At 40.7% G+C, this 23,063-nt stretch overlaps 3 protein-coding genes across 3 annotated transcripts; all 3 read left to right on the plus strand.

The window, feature by feature from the left end:
* Positions 1–1,357: 1,357 nt before the first annotated feature.
* Positions 1,358–2,327, plus strand: LOC121856567 (the record flags this gene model as incomplete). The annotated part of the gene is given in 1 exon segment (XM_042352187.1): positions 1,358–2,327. A coding segment is annotated over 1 exon segment (456 nt), but the record flags the coding sequence as incomplete, so codon positions are not given.
* A 210-nt stretch (positions 2,328–2,537) lies between these two features.
* Positions 2,538–5,537, plus strand: LOC121856956 (extensin-like; the record flags this gene model as incomplete). The annotated part of the gene is made up of 1 exon (XM_042352750.1): positions 2,538–5,537. A coding segment is annotated over one exon (3,000 nt), but the record flags the coding sequence as incomplete, so codon positions are not given.
* A 214-nt stretch (positions 5,538–5,751) lies between these two features.
* On the plus strand, positions 5,752–22,308 carry LOC121856576. The gene is made up of 5 exons (XM_042352197.1): positions 5,752–9,985; positions 14,371–14,496; positions 15,067–15,180; positions 18,101–18,368; positions 20,494–22,308. The coding sequence occupies exons 1-5, from the start codon at positions 6,329–6,331 to the stop codon at positions 21,237–21,239; spliced, it is 4,911 nt and encodes a 1,636-aa protein (XP_042208131.1). The 5' UTR covers positions 5,752–6,328; the 3' UTR covers positions 21,240–22,308.
* Positions 22,309–23,063: the final 755 nt, after the last annotated feature.

The raw sequence follows: 23,063 nt of genomic DNA on the forward strand, positions 1-23,063 counted from the left end.
GATTAAGAAAACACAGAAGATTAGACATTATGTTAAGTACCTATTGATTGTGACAGTAATAACATAACACAAAAAGGGAAGTATGATAACAAATACCACAAGGCTAGAGGTACTAATAACATAATACAGGGTAGCCCAAAAGCATCTCCCAGCTTCTTTCACCTGCCGGCTTAACACTCTAACACTACCTGGGGGGAGGGGGGTTAGATTACCTTAGGATAGGATATTTTGGGTTAGGATAGATTGTTAGACTAGGATAAATTATGTTAGGATACGATAGATTTGGTTAGATTATACTATGTTAGATGTAGTGAGGGTGTGTAATCATCACGCGAAGTAAGCTGAGGTGCCTAATCTTCACGTGATTCGCTGATTAACCCGTGGACGTGGACAGGGATTGAGAGAAATAAGGCGCCAGACTTAGGACTGGTGGTGTTAACATAATGAGATGGGGGAGAGGTAACGACATTATCTAGAAGGTTTTGAAGAGATGATGATTAAGTGAGAGAGAGAGAAAACGTGCAACTGATGGACACTGTCTCGTGATGTGTCATGGCTGTGTACCTGATGTATCTTGACTGTGACCCTGATGTATCTTGACTGTGACCCTGATGTATCTTGGCTGTGACCCTGATGTGTCATGGCTGTGTACCTGATGTGTCTTGACTGTGACCCTGATGTGTCTTGGCTGTGACCCTGATGTGTCTTGACTGTGACCCTGATGTGTCTTGGCTGTGACCCTGATGTGTCTTGGCTGTGACCCTGATGTGTCTTCTGAATTCTGACCCTGATGTGTCTTGGCTGTGACCCTGATGTGTCTTGGCTGTGACCGATGTGTCTTGGCTGTGACCCTGATGTGTCTTGGCTGTGACCCTGATGTGTCTTGATGTGACCCTGATGTGTCTTGGCTGTGACCTGATGTCTTGGCTGTGACCCTGATGTGTCTTGATCTGACCCTGATGTGTCTTGATGTGACCCTGATGTGTCTTAACTGTGACCCTGATGTGTCTTGGCTGTGACCCTGATGTGTCTTGGACTGTGACCCTGATGTGTCTTGACTGTGACCCTGATGTGTCTTGTGACCCTGACATCCCCTGCCTGAAGTCTCATACACTAAATTTACCTGGGACTTAAGAGATGTGAAGCATCTTAACTTAACCTATTTAAGCTCTGATAACAGGTGTCCAGGTGGCGTCAGGGACTCAACCTCATCCGTCTTAGTTAATATTAATCATTATTTTCTATAGTAAGATTTTGTTACTAATTTATATATTCCAGGTTCCCAATACAGTATATCTTGATGAATATATATACAGTATATATATTTATATATTTTTTTTTTCGCAGATGGACTCTTCTGGGCAACACTCGACCGTTCTTCCAAGGGTTGCCCGCCACCACCCGTGGATATGATGGATCCACGCTGGAGGACCAGACTCATGCTCCACCCACACCCACACCCCCAGCCACGCCCACACTGCCACCTGCTCATGCCTACCACCCATACCAGCACCCTGCAGGTGTAACGAGGCAGCGCCTACCACTAGCCTTCCTGGTCTGCTGCCTCCTAGCCGCCCCATCACACCATACTCCCTCACATAAACTTCCAGATCATACACAAGCTGCCTCACCGTATAGTGTTGCCACTTTCCTACAACCACAAACCACCAAAACTTCTAATGAGGCACGCTTCGTGGCTGTCGGTATTTCCGCCACCAGGTATCAGCACCAGCAGCTACCACACGGCCCTCAAATCCTTTATATGACCCACGGACATCATCCCGCTCATACAGCAGCCAACCATCTCATGTAATAGATCCTCGCATACTAAATCGACCATACAATACACAATCGTCTGTATCTGCAGAAAGTCGCACTCTTGGTCGTCCATAACCCAAGCTCCCAGTGCAGCAGAACTACGGCCTACTCGACCATATAACACACAGTCTACCCTCAAAGGAGACTCAAAAATTCCTATACGACCTTTTAGTACCCAGTCTGCTCCTTCCAGTGACTTGAGGGCATATCCTCATCCATTTAGTCCTCAGTCTCTTGGTTCTAATACTCAAAGTCACTTGGAGAGCAAATTTTCATCTAAAACTCGACCAGACCCAAGAGCGAACTTCCATCATGAACAGTGGAGTCCGCTGTATAGAGCTCCTGAAGCCAAGCCCTTGGAGAGACTGGCGCCATCCGTCCACATAACCCCTATTAGTGTGAACGGCTCCAAGGATGCTCTCTATTTAGGAAAGAAATCTGAAGAAATAACAGGTGTTAGACGATCAGAAGACCCTTATATTAGAAGAAGTGTAGAAACCTTTTTGGGTCACGTGCAGTCCATTATATCCAAATGGCTCTCAGAGCTCGTATTCCTCGGACAAACAGAGAGAACCTCCAGAGAGAACGACAGATTCTCGCCCAAAGGAAGATTCTGCTCTAGATCTTTCTGTCAAGACTCTGAAGCAGACCCCAGACTCAACTGCTCCAGATCCTGAAAAAAGTTTTAGAATTTCTCCAATGAGTGCAGTAGCTATTGAAAACCAAGGTGGAGTGACTCACTCACAATCACCCCAAGCTCTATTCCTGTTACATCGTCTAGTAAACCTAACAAGGACTCATCTACAATACACAGAGATGTACCCAAGGTTGCCCCAAGTATTTCAGGGGCACCAAGGGCAACACCTCCCAGTCATTTACCTTCCCCTTATGGGGTGAATGGTTCCCCTAGTCCTCTGCCATCATCCAGTCCTCTTGCAGTCCGGGATTCTCACTTGTTATTTTCCACCAAACGGGCAGGTGACCCACCATATTTAGAGAACTACGCGAAGCTACCTCGAAGAAGTCACACACCACCTAACAAGCAAGCCACCCCGTCTCGACAGTTAGCTGATATTCATCTTCAAAGTCATCCACATGATAAATCTATATATAGTGGACACAAAGAATCTATAGCTGATCGTGGTCACCATCTCTTAGCGGTCGCAACACTAAAAACTGAACAGGATAGATATGGGAGAGAGTCTGACAGAAGACAACCAAGTATAGAAAGGAGAGATTCTGGTAATGAATGGGGAGAATTAAGTTTAGAAAGAAGAGTTAATAGGGATCCCAATATAGAAAGGAGAGGTTTAAGCATTGAAAGAAGAGATCTCAGTCTTGAAAGAAGAGATCTCAGTCTTGAAAGAAGAGATCTCAGTCTTGACAGAAGAGATCTCAGTCTTGAAAGAAGAGATCCAAGTCTTGATAGAAGAGATTCAAGTCTTGAAAGAAGAGATTCAAGTCTTGAAAGAAGAGATTCAAGTCTTGAAAGAAGAGATTCAAGTCTTGAAAGAAGAGACTCAAATTATGACAGGAAAGAATTAAGCTTAGACAAATGGAATCTAAATTCAGTCATGGAATCAAAGTATATACCTGCTAAACACTCAGATGGTTTTGATCCTTACAGAGTGTGGGTAAACACACCTGAGCAGTCCAAACCCAACAGTGATAAAACAAAATATTTACCAGGACCGTACTCTATACCAACTTCCGTCCCCACCACCTTACCTCAGCAAGGTTCAAGGGTTCCTTCTGCTCAACCTCCCCATCCTTTTTCAACTTATGGACGTCCTCCAGACACAAGACTACCTCAGACTCCTTACTCCCAGTCAACCCATACGATTTCTGCCCACCACCCGCAAGTGAGTGTGGCATATTCAATAGCGAGCAAAATGCATCAGCCTTATGCCCAGCCAGCCACCAGCAGAGCGCCACAGGTTCCACTATCACACAGTAGTAGTCACTCTTCTCAGCCTCCTGTTACTACATCTGTGACACAATCCTATCATTATCAGTATACTACAAGTCAGGTGCATTACCATCAACAACAGCAGCAGAGACATCAGCAACAACGGTCAGCAACACAGCAGTCACCTTTTAATCTTCCTCAAACCACAAAGTCAGTAGCTGGAGTTTCTCTACCACCTCCTCATCTAAGCCAGCAGCAGGCAGCTCATCAAGCATATATGTATGCCCAGCAGCGTAATGAAGCATCTCATGCATTGTATCCAAACAAGCGGTCAAATCAAATGTCGCCTCATCCTTCTAGTTCACCACATCCTTCAATATCTCCCCATCCTTCTGCATCCCCACATCCAGCAGCATCACCACATCCATCTGCTTCCCCACATTCAGTGGCAGCTTCTCCACGTCCTGGAGTTTCTCCTCATCCATCACAGCAGGGTAGAACTCCTCAGTCCTCTCCACACCCTGCACAGAGGCTTCCAACAAACTCTCCAGTGCAGCATTCAAGTCATAGCTATCCAGGAAGTCTCCCTCCTAGTCCCTATTCAGGTCATCAGACTTACCAACCACATTTAACACCACCTTCCAGACCACCATCAACAGCCGCCCCACACCCTCATCCATCTCAACCACATCCTAGCCATCCATCTAAAACCCCAACATCCCACCCATTGCAACCCCACCCTACCCGACCCACTGATCCTCACTTGGCTCGCTCAGCCCATCACCTGGAGGATCATCCACCTCAGGGTCACCCAACCCAAGCCAATATGCAGCAGCACTCACTGCTCTCCCAGAACCAGTATCCTCAGGCCCATCCACTACAGTCCCATCACTTTCAGCCTCTCTCTCCACAAGCCCATCCATCACAGGCCCGCCCAACACACACTCAATCATCACAGGTCCATCCTCACCAGAGCCATTCCACTCAGGGTCACCTATCCCAGTCCATCACTTCTCAAGCTCACCCTCAGACATCTCAAGCTTATCCCTATTCACCACAGGTTCACCCCTATCCTTCCCAAATTCCAACTCACCCTTTTCAAGCCTCCCCTCATACCTCCCAAGCTTCTCTCCATCATTCCCAAACTCCTCATTCTTCCCAAGCACCTACCCATTCTTCCCAAGCACCTCCCCATTCTTCCCAAGCTCCTCCCCATTCTTCCCAAGCACCTCCCCATTCTTCCCAAGCACCTCCCCATTCTTCCCAAGCACCTCCCCATTCTTCAACTCCTTCCCATTCTTCCCAAGCTCCTCCCCATTCTTCCCCAAGCTCCTCCCATTCTTCCCAAACTCCTCCCCATTCTTCTCAATCTCAAACTCATTCTTCCCAAGCTCCTCCCCATTCTTCCCAAGCTCCTACTCATTCTTCCCAAGCTCCTCCCCATTCTTCCCAAGCTCCTACTCATTCTTCCCAAGCTCCTCCCCATTCTTCCCAAGCTTCCTCCTATTTTTCCCAAGCTCCTTCTCGTCCTTCTCAAGCACCACCTCACCCTTCCCATGCACACCACCTTCCCACTCAAGTCTCTCCATATCCCAACCAAACTCCCCCTCATGCTTCTCAACCCCATTCTCGTTCTACCCAAGCCCCTCCCCATCCTTCTCAAGCCCCTCCCCATCCTTCCCAAGCACCTTCACATCCTTCTCAAACCCACCCATATCTTCAAACCTATCCCCATCCTTCACAGGCTCCTCTCCATCATTCCCAAAAGCCAGTCTATCCTTCTCCGTCCGTCCCCATCCTTCTCATGCCTCCCCATCTTCTCCTTGCCCCTCCCATCCCTTCGGCCTCCCATCGCTTCCATACCCCTCCCATCCTTCTCAGGCCTCCCCATCCTTCTGGGCCTCCCATCCTTCAAGCCCCTGCATCCTTCTCAGCCCCTCACCATCCTTCTCAAGCCCCTCCCATCCTTCTCAGGCCTCCCATCCTTCTCAAGCCCCTCCCATGTCAGGCCTCCCCATCCTTCTCAGGCCTCCCCATCCTTCTCCAGGCCCCTCCCATCCTTCTCAGGCCCCTCCCCATCCTTCTCAGGCCCCTCACCATCCTTCTCAGGCCACTCACCATCCTTCCCATGCCCCTCCCCATCATTCTCAAACTCCTCGCCATCCTCACCCCTCCCAAGTTCCACCTCATCCTTCTCATGGCTATTCTCAGCCCACCCAACCCCCACCACATCCCTCCAAAGCTCCATCCCACCCTTCTCAGGTTCCTCCTCACCCATCCCAGAGTTATCCCCACACCTCTCAATCCCATCCTCGCCCATCACTCCCACATCCTTCTCAAGCCACCACCCAACCATCTCAGACTTCCCCTCGTCCAGCCCAATCTCACCTCCATCCTTCGTCACACCATGTTCATCCATCGCATCCCCATCCTTCTCAACCTTATCCCCATTCCCATCCTTCTCAACCTTATTCCCATCCTCACCCCTCTCAGCCATATCCCTACCCTGTACAAACCCAACCCCATCCCTCTCATGCTCATCATTCTCGAGCCCATGGACAGCATTCTCAACCTCCGTCTCCAAGGACTCATGCTTCTCAGATGCGTTTACCCCATCCAACACAGCTTGGTCATCCCATGTACTCTTCCCACCAGGCCTCTCTGCAACACACTTCCCAACCTCCTTCATCTCATCCTGCACATAGGAATCTATCTCATCCCTCTCACCCTCATCCTCCTCAGGGTCATCCTCACCATGCCCAACACCCAAATTATCAACCTCCAAGGCTTCCACATCCATCTGTCAAACTTGAAAATGTTCCTGGTGCCACTCAATACCCTGGGTATATGTATCCTCAATATTCTGCAACCAGGCCAGATATGGGACCAGTAAAAGGTCAGCTTGATCCCACCAGTCACCACCCTAAACCTTCTTCAGTAAATCCCAGAGCACCTCAAGATTGTGATTTATCACGGATACGTACAAAGGGTGAACAAAAAGCATTCGATCCTCGAAATGCAGAGAGTGGCAAGTCAAGTGTCAGAATGGATCCTTGGCCTCATTGTCCCCCAAGTGTTCAGGGCATTCATCAACCTCATCTTGCTGATACAACTGAACACTCAACTTATAAAAGCACAAAACCACTCACCCAAACTCCTCATGTTATTGATTACAAAGATAGGTCAAAGAATTCAAATGTTTTTGAATTCAAGGAAGAGGATAGTAATAAATCAGACCAACCTCAGTCAACAAGCAAGGTGCTAGAACCAGGCAAGGCAGCTTTAGCAGAGAAGCTTCATAAGAAAATCCAAAGTGCTGAAAGCCTCGAGTCACTTATACTTAAGAAAGAAAATGAACCAGATCCCTGTGCAGTCAAGAAGGAAGAACCCTCTGAAGAAAATGAATGGGATTTCAGTCTAAACAAATTTATGGATGATCTAGCAATGAATCCTGAAGGAGTAACAAGTAAGAAAAGCAAAACTCTTGGAAGGCGATATCTCCAGAAAGTTCAAATACAAGAAGCTATTGACAATGATCTCATTGTGCCTCCTCCTATGGATAATGCTGAAGAGGAGGAAGAGAGTGAACCAGAACCTCCAGTTAAATTCCGTGGGAAGTTCAAGAGCATCAAGGATAAAAAGGTTGAACGTTTAATCCTAACTTATGCATCACATTCAGATGAAAGTGCCACAGAAATGATTCCCGACGAGGACGCGAGTGATTTTGAAGAAGAACTGAAGCGAGAAATAAGATCAAAAGACAAGAGACGAGGTCATTCAAGGAAGATAACAAAAGAATATGTAAGCAGTGGAAGTGAAACAGAAAGGAAAAACAAAAAAAGTAGCTTTGGAAGAGGAAAAAATAAGGAAAACAAACCAAATAACAAACAAGACTCTGACTTTTCCCTCAGCAGTGCCAGTGCCAGTGGTAGTGACAGCAGTTCTAGCATCAGTAGTGATGACTCTGATAGTGAAGATTCTGAATCAGAAGAGGAAGCCAGGCCACGAAGAAAAGGAAAACAGAGGTCAGATAGTGAGGAGGAGGAGGAGGAGGAAAAGAAGCCAAGGAGAAGGGGAAGAAAATGGGATAGTGATAGTAGTGAATCAGAGGAAGAAGTTATTCCAAGACGAAGAACAAGAAGGGGTTACAAATCATCAAGTGAAGAGGAAACATATAAAGCATCACAGAAAAATAAGAAGAGAAAAAAGAAACAAGACTCAAGTGATTCAGAAGACATACCTTTGAAGAATCGAAGAAACAAAGAGAAGAAAAATTGGGAATCAGATGAAGAAGAGAGTATTGAAACAAGAAGGGGCAAGAAGAAAGGTGGGACAGGAAGGAAACAGCAGAAAAGACGCAAAAGGGATGATTCGGATGATGAGTCGGATACAGAAATAATTTCTAGAAAGACTAGAGGCATGAAGAAGAAACTCCAAGAATCAAAGAAGATTAAGGGAAGAAAGCGAGTAACTAGTGTAAGTTCTTCCTCAGACTCTGATGAAACAAGTGAGAGAAAAGAGAAGAAAATAATTGAGAAAAGAGAGAAAGGCAGCAAAAGGAAGACCAGGAAGTCTGCTGAAGACTCCAGTGAAAATTCTGACATTCCAACTAAGAAGAAAAGTCATCTTAAGAGTAACCTTATAGTTGAGAGTGATGAGAGTGAGGATCTGAGAAAGAGTGATGTTGAGGATAAAAGCGCTGCTAATAGGCCAGTGGTACAGGAAAAAGATGGAGATGAAACCACAGATAAAGAGAATACAAATAAAAAAACAGATGACGCAGAAACACAGGAGGAAGAAAAGGCTATGGTCTTTGAAGATGAAGGTGACTTTGAGAATGACTCTGTGATTGATAAATTGAAAAAGATACGCGACGAAGAATTAAATAGAGATGATGTCAAAGAAATGAAAGTGTGGCTGAATGAAGTAAATATTGACATAAAAAAACAACTGGGAAATCTTCAAGAGGTGGCTTTTAGGCATTGTTGGAAAAGGCCTCAATTTGGAGCAGGGGATGATTTCCTCCATGGATGGCAGACTGATGTAAAAAAATACAAGGAACTAACAGCAAGGTTTCCTAAGAAACTCTGCCAGGCTGCCAAACACCAAGGCCCTGTCTCGCCAAGTAAAAGTACACCCAAAAAAGGTAAAGACCGTGAATCTGGTAAAGATTCACCTTCTAGACAAGGGTCCTCATCCCCTGCCAAAAATACTCGTAGTAAATCTGGAATAATCAAGACAAGTATGGCAGTAGCTGAGGATGATAGATTGAAGGTTGCAGCACGGCCAGAGATTAGCAGTGTTATGCAAAGATTTTTCGAAAAGGTTTTAGCAGCAGAAGCAGGCAGCGATACCACCAAAGGTGGTCTTGCATCCAAAAAATTCAATCTTGGACCATTCCCAGCTTTTGGTACTCAACGAGTTCCTACAGGCCTCACACCAACACCATCAGTAGCTCCCTCTATGATGGCCAGTGATGATTCAGATATGGACTCCCTTGCTAGTCTGAGAACAGACCTCCCAGCATCTGACAGTATCCCAGTATCTAGAAGATCAATAGCTAGCAGCCTATTGAAAAAGTTTGGCCGTAAATATAATGACAAAAAGCTCAACACTCTGTACCTCAACAAACCTAGACCAATACTGGAAGCTACAAACAAACCTCAACTCTTGCCCACACCTGGAATGCCCACAACAGAGAAGGATCTTGAAGATATGTCTCCTGATCAACTTAAGATTGCCACATTCTTCAGGAAAGAAACAGTTACTAACTATAGAGATAACTTTGAAGTCGTTGTGACTAAAAATGGAATTAATGAATTTACACCAATCCTGTATAAATCAAGAACCCGCAACAAAGCTAAAGAAATTCAAGATGCTGCAACAGTAAAATCTGTGTTTGGTACAGACATTCCCCCACATCTTGTGAAGAAAGCTGAGGCTAAGAAATCTAAAAAAATATTAAAGAAAGCAGAGAAGAAAGATGATATAAAACTCCCAGTAAAAGATGAGAGTTCTCCTGTACCTGTAAGCCGTGCAAGTACTCCTGGTGGGTCTGTATTGGCTCAAGGAGACGAGGACGATGATTCTGAACTTCGCAGTGAGCGCTCTGAGTCTGTCCTTGGAGAGTCTTCTGTTCCTAGAGCAGCTAAGAGGGTACGACGGAAATTCCGCAAATTCAGAAGCGGTTTTGATTATATCCGTAAGAAGAAAAAAGTGAAGCCTGATGATGAAGCGACTCCATCTAGAAAACGCTTGGTAAGTTAACCTTTACTATACTGTATGTACTGTTGTCTGTTTGGAAAATTAAATTATGTTTTGTGAGTACAGTACTGTACAGTAGATTAATTTGAAGTTAATTACATTTTGTGTATATATATATATATATATATATATATATAATCGTACTACTTTATCAAGACATCTGAATAAAGACCGATCTTATTATCAAGATTTATCTTATCAGATTGTGATTATATATATATATATATATATATATATATATATATATATATATATATATATATATATATATATATATATATATATATATATATATATATATATATATATATATATATATATATATATATATATATATATATATATATATATATATATATATATATATATATATATATATATATATATACATATATATATTACATAGTATCTGCTAATTCAACTCAATCTGTCTATGTGTTTCATAACTGAAAAGTTTGTTGATCTAAATCCATTGCTCCAATGGGGTTTTGGGCACTGGTTCCAGCTCACTGAAAATTTCCTCGTAACTTCAACAAAATGGTAGAAAAATTTACTTACTTTGGAGGTGTGTAAGGAGAAGGCTCCTGGATGATGATGATGATGTGCATTTGAAGGGAGGTGGAGGAGGAGAAGGAAGAATAGTAGAAGGAAGTGGAGGTGAGTAGGAAGCATTTGAGCCAGTTTCTGGAAGGTGTGAGTCACCTTCCATGAAAATGTCAGAACCCTCTGGACTGACAGATTTCTCCACCATGAACATCCTCTCCTTAGCGGAAGGCTGAGGGCTACATCTGTCTCCTGCCTTTACTGAAGAAAGTGTCACCAGGGTCTGTGGGCACCTGTCCTCCCTCACCATTAACTTTATGTTTAAAGAAGGAGACTGTACTGAGTCCCTCAACATGACACAAAGTTAGTTCAGTTTTTTTCCACTTCTGGGTGCTTTGGCCAGTTCCCCTGAACTCTCCCTAGCAGTAAATCACATCTTTCAACTGTTTAGCTGACATATGGTCATCACTTCTACTTCCTCTCACCACTGCCAGCCCTCAACTGCAATATCTCATCCAGTTGCTTCAAGTCACTGTAGAGTAAGTTCTCCTCATGAGACATCACAAGCCTTTCCACATCCTTCTCCTCCACTTCGCGCCCAATGACTGACCAATGGACACAATTCTCCTGGTCCAACTCCCTGTTTTTCCTCAAATCCTCAAAATCATGGTGGACTCATTGATGGTCACAGTGCTTTCCATGAAGAATTGAGGGTCTTGTCAAGACTTCTTGCCATGATGACACAATCAATTTTACAGCTTCCAGGATTTGACCAGTCTTCCAGAACTGTTTCAGCAAGGTTCAGGATCAGTGGTGCTTGCCTGATGACACCTCCCAAATGATTTTCATGTACAACTTCTTAAAGTTGCTGATTACATTCTGGTCCATTATTGTATGGGAGGATGTAGTGTTTGAGGCAAAACAATACTTTCACAGAAAGTCAAATTGATACTCCAAATTGTTGGCAAGGTCAGGGTCATGACCAGGAGCATTTAACCATGAGGAGAAGAGCCTTAAAGGAAGTTTATTGGTGGTTAGTAGCTCTTGACAGAGGGGCAAAACACATCAACAGCCCATTCATTAAAGAACTGGGTCTTGTCACCATGCTCATGGTTGACTTCCCACAAACTCCAAGCCCCACTATCTTTCTGTTGCTTGAACACTTAAGCCAGGAGGGTAGAGGCCATAGGCTTCAGTCAGAAATCCCCTGAAGCATTGGCACCAAGCAATAGAGTGAGACTGTCTTTCATGGGTTTATGCCCAGGTAAAGAGGCTTCATCTTTGGTGATGAATGTTCTTTTGGGCATCTTTTTCCAGAACAGCCCAGTTTCGTCCACATTGAACACTTGCTGTGGAAGATAATTTTCTTCTTCCATCAGTTTTTTAAATTCAACTAAAACCTTTGCTGCCCCTTCTTTATCAGCACTAGCAGCTTCACCATGCCTAACAACACTTAAAATGTCACTTCTTTTCTTAAATTTTTCGAACCAGCCTTTGCTAGCCCGAAAATCTTCAAATTCTGTTCCTGAAGAACCAGGTTGATCTGCCTTTAAATGTTCATAAATCTCCCTGGCTCTTTCACAAATGAAATCACCAGAAACTGAATCACCTTTCATCTGTTTTTCCCTAATCCAGATGATAAGTAACCTCTCAGTTTCTACGATTAGGGATCTACTTTTAAACACTTGTAGATTTGTCTCTCATGTTCAATTCCTTAAATTTGTCTTTTTGTGCAAGAATTGTCGACACAGTTGATGCCGACATGCCATATTCTTTGCATAGCGCATTTGATTTAATGCCTTGTTCGTGTTTTTTTATTATTTCCTGCTTTATTTGGATTGAAATTGCTTTTCTTGATCTCTTAGGCCCCATGCTGGATTCAAACAATGGCAACACGTATTTTTCAAAGTTAAACTAGCTGTAAATAAAGAATATTTTCTTTAAAATAACACTGCACTGCACTATATATTGTCAATATGTAAAATAATTTTCAAAATGACCAATAATTTGCTTGGAAACACAGAAAAAAGCGTTTAGTTGAAGAGAGTCTCAAGCAAGATGTTACCTCCAGTGAAAACAGAGAGAGACTAACGCCTGTTTGCTGTGTTAAGAGGCTGGATGCCGCGCATTAAACTAGTCACTTTACCTTCAATTTTGTTCAATAATTGTTAAAATGACTAAAAAATTGAATATTAAACTTTTAAAATTATTGAATAGTATAAACTTCTTGATATTTACTAAAATAGTAAGGAATTTAAGCCCTAGAACCGATTAATGTATTGGCGGACTGATACTAAAGCTGGTTGCCCGGTCAGTGCAAGCGAAAACATGTTGAGGTCGGTTCGTAAAAACTTCGTTAACCGAATTTTTTTTCGTTAACCGAATTGAAGATCCTTATGGAAGGCAGTTCGTTAATCGAAATTACGTTAACCGAGGTGTTCGTTAAACGAGGGGTCACTGTATACAGTAATACCCCGATTTATGCTGTCAATTGAACCCGCGGAGTAGCGTGTAAAACGAGAAACGAGTAAATGGAATAACAGAACATATGGGATTAATTGAAATAGAGACTGGGCCGACTCCCAAACTCCACTTTTTCAGACACAATACCTACGTTGTAGTAAAAATAACATCTTAATTTTATGATGGTATGCACACACAATTAATAATTAAGAGAAATATCTATAATATTAGGTTTTTTAACACTTACATTAGTAGAAAAGATGGCTGGGCACACGGGGATGAGGGGTTGATTCCGAGGCAGAGGGCAGATTATTGGCCCTCACCTGTATCACTTGTATCAATTGTATCACTATCCACCACAGAGGCTTGCAGGGCCTCTGTCAAACCCCCCAAAGTTCATATAAGTCCATATCCTCACTATCACTGACTTGGGCTGGCTGTGGTGGGTGGCGGGTGAAGAACTCGGTAATGTTTTGATGACTGGGCGACCTTGTGGGCACCCTGCCCGCACCGCTTCCCGCGTATATGAGTAGATGCACCGCGTAAATTGGGCATTCTGGTTCTGGCGGGGTACAGCGTAAATGTGGAAACGCGTAAACGAGAACTGCTTAAACCGAGGTATTACTGTATGATTGCAGTTTTAAAAATCATAAGCAAAACCCAGGAATTTTTTGAAACAGCTGCAGTTGCTAGGATATAAATAAACCTTTGAAATATACTCTTGGTAAACTCAGACTTGAGATTTCAGAAGATTGGATCACATGAAAATAATATGTATGGACGATTGATATACAGTACCAAGTAGGAAAAGAGAAAAAATAAAACTTTCAGAAGTAGACAGGCAAAGCCAATGGTTATTTAAGTTTGAAGATGAAATACAGTAATATCACCATTAGCTAGAATCCCTCTAAACTGGAATTCTCCAATAGCCGGAATTGGAATTTTCTCTGAGGGGCACATTTTCTGGAAAATTCTGAGAAAATTTTCCCAGTTCCCGGAAAATTCCTGGGATGGGGGAATTTTTCCGGGTTTGAGAGATAATTTAACATGCAATTTCTGGAATTTACAAGAACATTTTTCTGTTACCTGGAAAAATCCCTAAAATTCCGGGGATGAGGGATTTTTTTCCGGCTTTGAAAGAATCATCACGTTTTCTGGAAATCTCTCATTCCCGGAAGTGTTCTGCACCATTTGCTTTGGCTAACTGGGTAATCAGTGTTTAGATTGATGGAATTATAGTACTTATAACTACTGTATTGGTTTGTGTACAGTATATATGAGTGACTTGTAAATTGTGTAATTAATAGATATTAAAAAAAAATTCTTTGAAATTTATATGGATAAAATTTCTTAATACTTTCTTATGTCAACAGCCTGTACGCAAGCATGTGAATTGGCCTGAAGAAAGCCGGGATGTGGCTGCAGAGGTGAGGAGTTGGGTTGTCAACAAAGGGCTGGGTGAAACTGTTTTGCACAAAGCTGCCAGACTTCAGTACCATGTAAGTCATTCTTTGTTTATTTAGGGACACCAAATCTTTTCATGGTAGGGAGAGTAACGATTAGCTAATCCTTTTGACTTGCATAACAATATTATCAGCAGTTTCCTGTAAGTAGAAAGACACATACAGTATTCAGAAGCTTTGTGGGCAGGAAAAATAATACTATACTGTACTGTACAAGTATATTGGGTTTTTAAACTGGTGTTAGTTTGTCTTGAGTATGTTGTACGGAATTGTCTTTTTATTGTGAATGATGTTGATCATGAATTTCTGGTATTTAATTACATAATGTTGGCATGTTGACATGTTTTTAAACACCACTAGACAAAATGTAGAGCACAAAACCAAAGTCTGTTTAAGGCCAAGGTCTTTTGTCAACTGTTGTTCAAAATGTAAATGATTGTACTTTAATGAGTTACTGGACCAACATTCAGACTTTAGATTTTTTCAAACTAAGGTGGCTTATTTTGCAGTTTGATTAAATTTGGTTTGCTAAGTATTTAATGTTAAAATTTTTAAATTACTGTACAAGGAATATAGTTTGTAAGTTTCAAATCTTTGCTTTCACAGGATGTTGTTGTTTACTGTGCAGAGAGTCCAGACTTTGACATAAATGTTCGTGATAATGCAGGCTACACACCATTGCATGAGGCTTGCAACAGAGGTCATTTGGATATTGCACAGGTATATTTCTTAATTCTGTACATTATATATATATATATATATATATATATATATTTTTTTTTACAATGGTCTGTGTTTGCCTTTTTTGCCAAAAGTCATTGTTTTAAGGAGGAAATTTGTTTGCTTTAGCATCAGACCCAGTTACTGTATGTAAACAAGGGGCATAAGATTCTCTCGTACACCCATAATGTGAACCACATAAAGTGTAGGAGAATGATCTGATAGACTTTGTTATTAAACCCATATTAGAAAACTATAATTTTCATAGAAATTTACTTTTGTAAAACTATAATACCATGTATACAGTATTGTAGTAAATTCAGTGTAGTATATGTTATATTATTTGCAATACCTGTAAAATCTTTTTTAATACAGTAGAAAGGTAACAGGATAAAGTAAACTCACAGTCATGAAGATTTCGCCTGAAATACAAATTTCCATAGATAAAGTTTAAAGGATATGGTTATGTTGGACTGAACATAACAGGTTTTGGGTCACTCACTGCTACCACTGCCAAATATTTGGATACCTTGCTTCAGGTTATCCCTGACAGCCTGGTTCTCCAGTTTGTGCCTTCTGTGCAGGCAGCCATGAGTCATGGACATACTCAAATAAGACTTCACCCTGCTGTGCAAATTATTCCACTCTTACAATACCACCCGAGTCAGTCAGTTATTTTGTATCAAATAAAGATTGCCCTACATAAAAAAAAAAATGAAAACACTGACTTTACTTCTTCAAAAGTCGGTCTGCTTAATGTCCGTGCAATCTGAAACAAAATGTGTCATGTTAATGAGTTTCTGAGGGAGTTTAGCTTGGATATCCTTTGTGTAACTGAAATGTGGTTGTATGAATGAGATGTTAACATTATTCGTAATGCTCTTCTCAAGACACATTCTCTTCATATTCCCAGACTGCTACAAGAACTCTGGGTGGTGGAGTGGCACTGATCTATTCTGTGTCCCTGCTCAACATTAGACTGATTAGTAGTGGCTCTTTTTTCCTCCTTTGAATTTCTGAAGGCTTTAATAAATATTCATTGCCAAGTTATTAGAATTGCAGTTGTGTATCATCCTGGTCACCCAGGTACAAATAGGAAATTCGTGGATCAACTTGGCTGGTTGTTTGAGACTTTTTCAGGAAGGAATGGGCAGTGAATCTGTGGTAACTTGAAATATTGGGTTAACATCCCATCTCTGAAACCTTTTTCCTCCGAGTTCTTGGAAATTCTTGATCTAAACAATTTTGACAATCATATGTTGTGTCCAGCACATCTTTCTGGACACACTCTAGACATAGTTTTGTCTCCTGCTGATTGTGATTGTGCATTAGATGTTGTAGTTGACCTCATTGATCCAGCCGTCTAACCATGCTTTGGTTACTTTTGGTTTTAATGTCCCAAGACCCCCTTCTTACAGTAAAACATTTACTTTCAGGAACTATAGAAATATTGACCAGACCATGATTGATCAGGAAGTCGATCATACTTTGAAATGGGTCGACCCCTCTGTTTTGTCCTCTGATGAGATGATTAAAATCCATAACGATGATCTTCCAGTCCATTTTAGACCATTATTGTCCGGAGGTCACAAAGAGAATTACAGTATGAGATGACTCCTTAGAATGACTCATCTATAAGTTCTCTTCGTAGGGATCATAGAAGTACTGAATGAGAGTGGCGTAGGCAGCGAACAGACCGTACTAGATCAAAGTATATGACTGTGCATAGGGCTGTTGTTTGTTTAGTGAGGCCACGCAAAGTTGAATACTACAGAAGTCGAGTAACCTCTTGTGGCAGTGCTCAGAAAAAAATTGAATGCAGTTAGGAATGGTCTGTTGGAGGGGAGGTCTGGAACTACTATGCCCTTTTCCATTTCAGATGCTCAGATTGCTTCAAATGTTTCCTTGTATTTTATGACAAAGATGTCTCGTATCAGAAATGGCCTTGATGGGGTTTCTTTAATTGAGGAACTTTTAGTTGAATTTCAACCGAGTTATGCTATAAACCTCACTCTTTTTATCGTTTTGTCCTGTAGGGGTGAACAATATTCTGTGCTATATCAAGGGCTCGAAGAAAACTTTTGGTCCTCTTGATCCTGTAAATGAGCCTAAGTTACAGTTGCGGAAACGTGTTCCTTTGCCCCCTGTGGTAATCCGTGTCTCCAAACGGCCAACCTATATGACTTATAGCCAGAGTTGTAAAAAGTACCGAACTTTGTTATTTAAGTAAAAGTATTGTTACATTGGCAAAAGTTACTCAAGTAGAAGTAAAAGTATCCCAAGATCAATGGACACTACTTGTCATCACATATTATGCCTGAACCACAAAATGGGATAAAACTCTCCTGAATACCTAAGATCTTTGGTAACTTGCATGCCAAATACTGTCAAGTGTTCAAGACTTTTGACCCTGACTGTACATTTGTTTGCCTGTATCCATGAAGCAGCTAACTTCTGTGGAGGCTGACATGGGCTGGCTTGCCAAGTTCTCACACATAACTCTGCTCTTGCTGACTCAGTGCAATTTTCCGACTACTAAAAAATTTAATGATAATTCAGTGCCATGCCAACTTTTCAAATGTGGGGTTATGGGGTTTTTACTGTATGGCTTACCTGACAGAATAATGCCTTTCCTATTTACCCAGAACTTAATGTTCATATTAAGTGAATATGGTGTTTCACCAAAGATTTTAAAGACACTATTTTACTTTATTACATGTAGTACAACAGTATTATGTAAATGATTGTGAAGATTTGTGTGACCAAAGGTTTATACTGTACATCTATGTAAGATATCCGTTGTAGAGACAAAAATCTATACATGTAGCATATAAAGAGTCTTTGAAATTTGGATTTGTTTGATTTCTTTGTATACTGTATTGCTCTTGAAATCAGTGCATGATGGAATTCATATTTTCAGGTACTTTGTGCTCATGGTGCTCATGTCAATGCTCCTGGTTACAAAGGAATGAGGCCACTTCATGAAGCTGTTGAAAATGGGCATGGAGAACTTGCTCGCCTCCTGCTGGCATATGGAGCTGACCCTGCCCTCACTACTTATGCTGGCCAAACTTGCCTTGCTCTTTCCGCTGATGTCCAGACCACACTACTCATCGAAGGTTACCTAGATGATCTTAAGGGGCGGACTGGTGAAATGTGGTACTTTAATGGCCCTTCAAGGCTCCTTGGTAAGTTTATTTACAAAGATTGTCTTCAAAATAAATATTTTAAATGTTATTTAGGATTGAAGAGTCTTGTTGCATGACTTATTCCTGCAATGTAAAGGCAACCCTACAAGTTTAACATCTGTTTTACATTTGTCATTATGATAATCAGACCATTATGATAAATGCAGCATTGCATTTATAATTTTGTGTGTGTCTATCCATTTGATATCCTGTATCATAACTAGGAATACTCCTTCAGGATTTCTTCGTCTTGTTTTCTTTCTTAAGTGTGTGTACACCCTCTCTACTTTTTCAGTAAATCTTAACCCTTACGCCCCGGGCTAGGGTGCCGCCAGCCATACCCCCAACGCGGGGTAAAACGAGAAAAATCAACTTTAATCAAAATAAATTTTAACCTTCTTAAATGATAAAACAATAAAAAAGACATAAGAAAAACTATACATTGTCCCTCTATATTCTTCCGTGGCGCCTCAGTGACGAGACAAATAAGGGGAAAGTTTTTTTTTTACACCAAGCGCTTGCTGTCACTACGCAATTCGGGGTCATTTTCCCGCTTGCCTTTGTGTCCGAGTTGGCCAATAATGTATTTATTTACTGATCATAATGCTTATTCCCTATAAATAATTCATTTATACTTTATTTTATTTGCATTACTCTTCATAAGAAGCTCTCAGCGACAAACACACGCAGTCTGTCGTCAGGCTTTATGTTTGGGAGACCACGTAGGTCATACAAATAATTATCGGAATAATAATTCCACAAAAAATACATTTATAACATAATCATATCATTAGCATCTAGTGGGGGCGCCGGTGGTAGAAGCGGTACCGCTCTTGCCTCGCAAGCGAGGTGTCACGGGTTCGATTCCCGGGCCGGTGGAAAAGTTGTTTGGACATACTTCCTAGCCCCAATTGGTCCCTGTTCACCAAGTAGTTAAGTAGGTACCTGTCGTAAATCGAAAGATGCGAATTCGTATTCAGGGAAAGTTGTTGGAGCTTCCAATAACTTGATGACAAAAACGATTGTCTCTTCAGGCTTCTATACCCTTGACCCTTCAGGCTTCTACTCTCTTAACTCATGAGACATAAAGGCAAGCATGAACTTAGCATGCTCCCCTGTTGGGTGCTGTAAACGCTTCTGTGCTTCACCTTACACAGGATGTAAGGGTGTACAAAAAAGAAAAAAAAAGAAAAAAAAATTGCCTCTAGTAATACTAAACTAAAATAAAGTTCCACAACTTTTAGTAATATTACTTTGATGCAACATGATAAAATAGACAAACAATGAAAATAACAAACAAAAGAAGTTATTTATCAAGAAGCTTCCCTCTGACCATGGAAGAGGGAGGGAGATAAGAAGGCTATTTTTAGCCTGTCTCTGTGTCTGAAGTGGCCAATAATGCATATATTTAATGATCATAATACTTCTCTCCAATAAATAATTCATTTACTTTTTTTTTTTTTGCATTATTTTTCATAAAAAGTGCTTGGGGACACACAACGGTCTGTCACCAGCTGTCTTTGTGTTTGGTATAGCAAGTAATACATAAAATAATAATAATTCCAGAAATAAATACATTTATAACATAATCATAGTATTATTTTTCAGTAATACTACACTAAATTACAACTACACTGCTTTTAGCAATATTACTTTGATACAGCATGATAAAATGGACAAACAAGAAAATGAAACAAACAAAAGTAGGTACTTACATACAGGAAGCTTCCCTGTGGCCGAGATGTGGCGTGACAGGCAAATAGTCACACGGGAACCTGATAACCCGCGTTGGGCATTTAAACAGTGGCAGGAAAAGGTGTGTGTTTTGGAACGTCACCCTGGGTTAGCCAGTCGGACGTTCTGGAACATCACCCGGGGCCTAAGGGTTAAATTCTTGTTTAATAGGTTTTTCTTTTAGTTGTAGGAATATAGTAGATAAAAAGAAAAGAGCTTTTGTAATGGGTGGAAGAAATATAATGACACCTTATAAAGCAAAACTGCAGTACAGTATTGAGGAGATCAAAGATTTTAAGCCTCAAAATAAAATACACCAAGGATTAGGGTATGTTAGTAGGTTTAAATGTGAACATTTTGTCCTAATCCTTGCATCCTAATTCCTTTGCAGATCCTGATGAGCAAGGCTGTGATCTGTTTAGCAATATCCCTGTCAGTAAAAGTGTACCATTGTGCCAGCATTTAAAATCCTCCAATGACACAGACAAACAAAAATTAGAATCACAAGATCTTGAAAGTAATAGTATAACAAAACCAGGTGGAGATGTGGCTCAAACTACTAGTGAGACAAATTTACAAAGAAAATCTGAAAACCTTTCCATCAGTGAAGAAAACAATTATTCAAAGACAGACCAACACCCCTCACTACTTCAAGTGGATAACCTCCAAGACTTAATTAAAAAAGAAGAAATTACAATAGAAACTAAGACAGAGAACAACAAAGAAGAAGTAGAAAAGAAACAAGCACCAGAAAGTATGGAGAGAAAGGAGAGTGACAACACAGTTAAGAAAGAAAATCATGACTCAGAAGATGAAGAAGGGGAATTAAAGGAAGTGACCTTAGAGACGAGTGAGGTACCTCTCTTGGATGTATATGAGATTGATGGCCGACCTCATAAGTACTACCTTATGCTAGAACTCTTAACCCTCCTCAGAATGACTCAGGCAGAATTCATTATTTCTGCACGGACTATTGAAACATTAGAACTGAGTGTAGAGGAATTTGAGAGTTGTGCTCACAGCTGCATTGTGGGGTCATGCAGTCGTGCAATTGTTGATACCTGCTCTTGTGTGGTGTTGGTACGAGTCACCCCCATTGTGGAGAAACTTTTAGGTATTGAAATTGTAAGACTTTAAAGACTTTGTGTGCTGTAAATAAAGTAGTCAGAAAGAAATATTACTTTAGAATTTTTTAAAAGGTTATTTTAAGCCAAACATTATGTGAATAGCAGTGATAAATATTGATCATGTCCGAGTGAAGGAGTCCAGATTTTTTAACTTTCACTGTTGATATATTCTAAATCAACAGGTTTTAGCCAATTTTTTATGAATCTACCTTCACTTCCTACTACAATGATGTGATTTTATAGTTATGATAGTGTGAATATGCCATATACCATATACAGTATATGTGTTATTGAGCAACATTAGTACATGCAGAGATAACTTGCTCTGTGATAAGGTTTATCAAAGATATACATAAACTGTGATAAGTCTTGTGTAAAGCCCAAAAGGTGATATGCAGACAGCTACAGGAAATCTTCCACTTAAATGGATCTTTGAACCAGGAACTGATGCAGTGGGCTAAGAGATGCACTTGAATATAATGACGGGTTTTCCATTGTACATTTATCATATGGTAGCTGGAAACTACTTTTTACTCTTAAGTGTATACATATTTGATTGACCCTTGCAGTGATCTATGACATTGCAAAAGTTTCACCTGGAAGATGAAAGTAAAGAATGTTAAAGCAACATTTATAAACTGATAAAAAATCCAGTAAAAAGTGTATGTATATGGTTCAAGGAAGATTTTAAAATGGGAAATTGTGTGCAATGAGTTGTTGCAATTGATCTAGAGTTATCACTCACATTCATAGTATCTCAAAGTTCTTGTATTTGGGATTACTCTGTACAAATGATGCTTTTAATGATAGTATTGTACATAAAAATGAAGTTGGATGTTAGCTTCTCAGCTGTCAGTAGCAGAAACTATGACCAGATTACTGTTAATTAATGTTTGACTGATGGATTATTGCTGCTGCTGTTGCACCACTACAGGTAACTTATCCTGCTTGTTCTGTGTGTGTGTGTGCGTGTGTGTGTGTGTGTGCATCTTTGTAAATGAAGTCTTGTGCAATTAACTTAAATATATTTTCTATGTAATGTATTGCCATGTAAATATATATTCAGAGGTATACTATCTTGAATTAATTTGATTAAATACCTTGTATGAAACCTTGTTGAACAACGGGTAATAAAAAAATTAAAGTTACAGGAAAATGGAGGCGCTTGAAGTATTGTAAAGATGCACATGGGAATGTTGCACAGTACTCCCAAACTGAGAAATCCCGGACAAAATTCTACGGACATTTAAACACGATTTCAATTTCGTTCAGCTTTGTGGATATTCATAATCACGAATATAATGTCAAAATAAGGTGTATAAAAGACACACTTTGTTGACAGTATTTAGTTTATTACGTAAACATGATATATGTATGAATTATCTTACAGATAGCTTATTATAATTAGAAATAATGATATACAGTACATTACTATGTTCTTTTGTAATCACACACACACTCACACTCATTATCATTAAGATTCATAACTTATGGTCACTTACAAACAACAAATAATGAACACTCAGTCACACTATACTAAAAATATTATCTACAATATGCAGGTTGACTTCAGTCATCTTCAGGAAGATTCATCGACACATCAGGCTCCCCCAAGAGTGCTAATACTCCCTTTGTCAATGGTGCCTGTGCATTTTTATGTTTTAATTTCCTGTAGCTGACTACCATAGAATTATGCGTCGCAAAAAGCCAATTCATTTAGTCGTAATTGGTTCTTTGCCTTGATATTTTGTATGTGGCTTAGTCTTGCATTAAAGTTTACCTTCGAACATTTTTTGATGTTGATATAATTTGGGGTAACCGTTGTATTTTCCCT

The sequence above is a fragment of the Homarus americanus genome, unplaced genomic scaffold (genome assembly GCF_018991925.1).
Source record: "Homarus americanus isolate GMGI-L3 unplaced genomic scaffold, GMGI_Hamer_2.0 scaffold1024, whole genome shotgun sequence".
Classification (NCBI taxonomy): domain Eukaryota; kingdom Metazoa; phylum Arthropoda; class Malacostraca; order Decapoda; family Nephropidae; genus Homarus; species Homarus americanus.

Coding starts and splice junctions, on each gene's coding strand:
- LOC121856576 (XM_042352197.1), top strand. CDS start 6,329: ATGCGTTTACCCCATCCAACACAGCTTGGTCATCCCATGTACTCTTCC. Junction 14,497..15,066: donor CTGCCAGACTTCAGTACCAT/GTAAGTCATTCT, acceptor TTGCTTTCACAG/GATGTTGTTGTTTACTGTGC. Junction 15,181..18,100: donor GTCATTTGGATATTGCACAG/GTATATTTCTTA, acceptor TCATATTTTCAG/GTACTTTGTGCTCATGGTGC.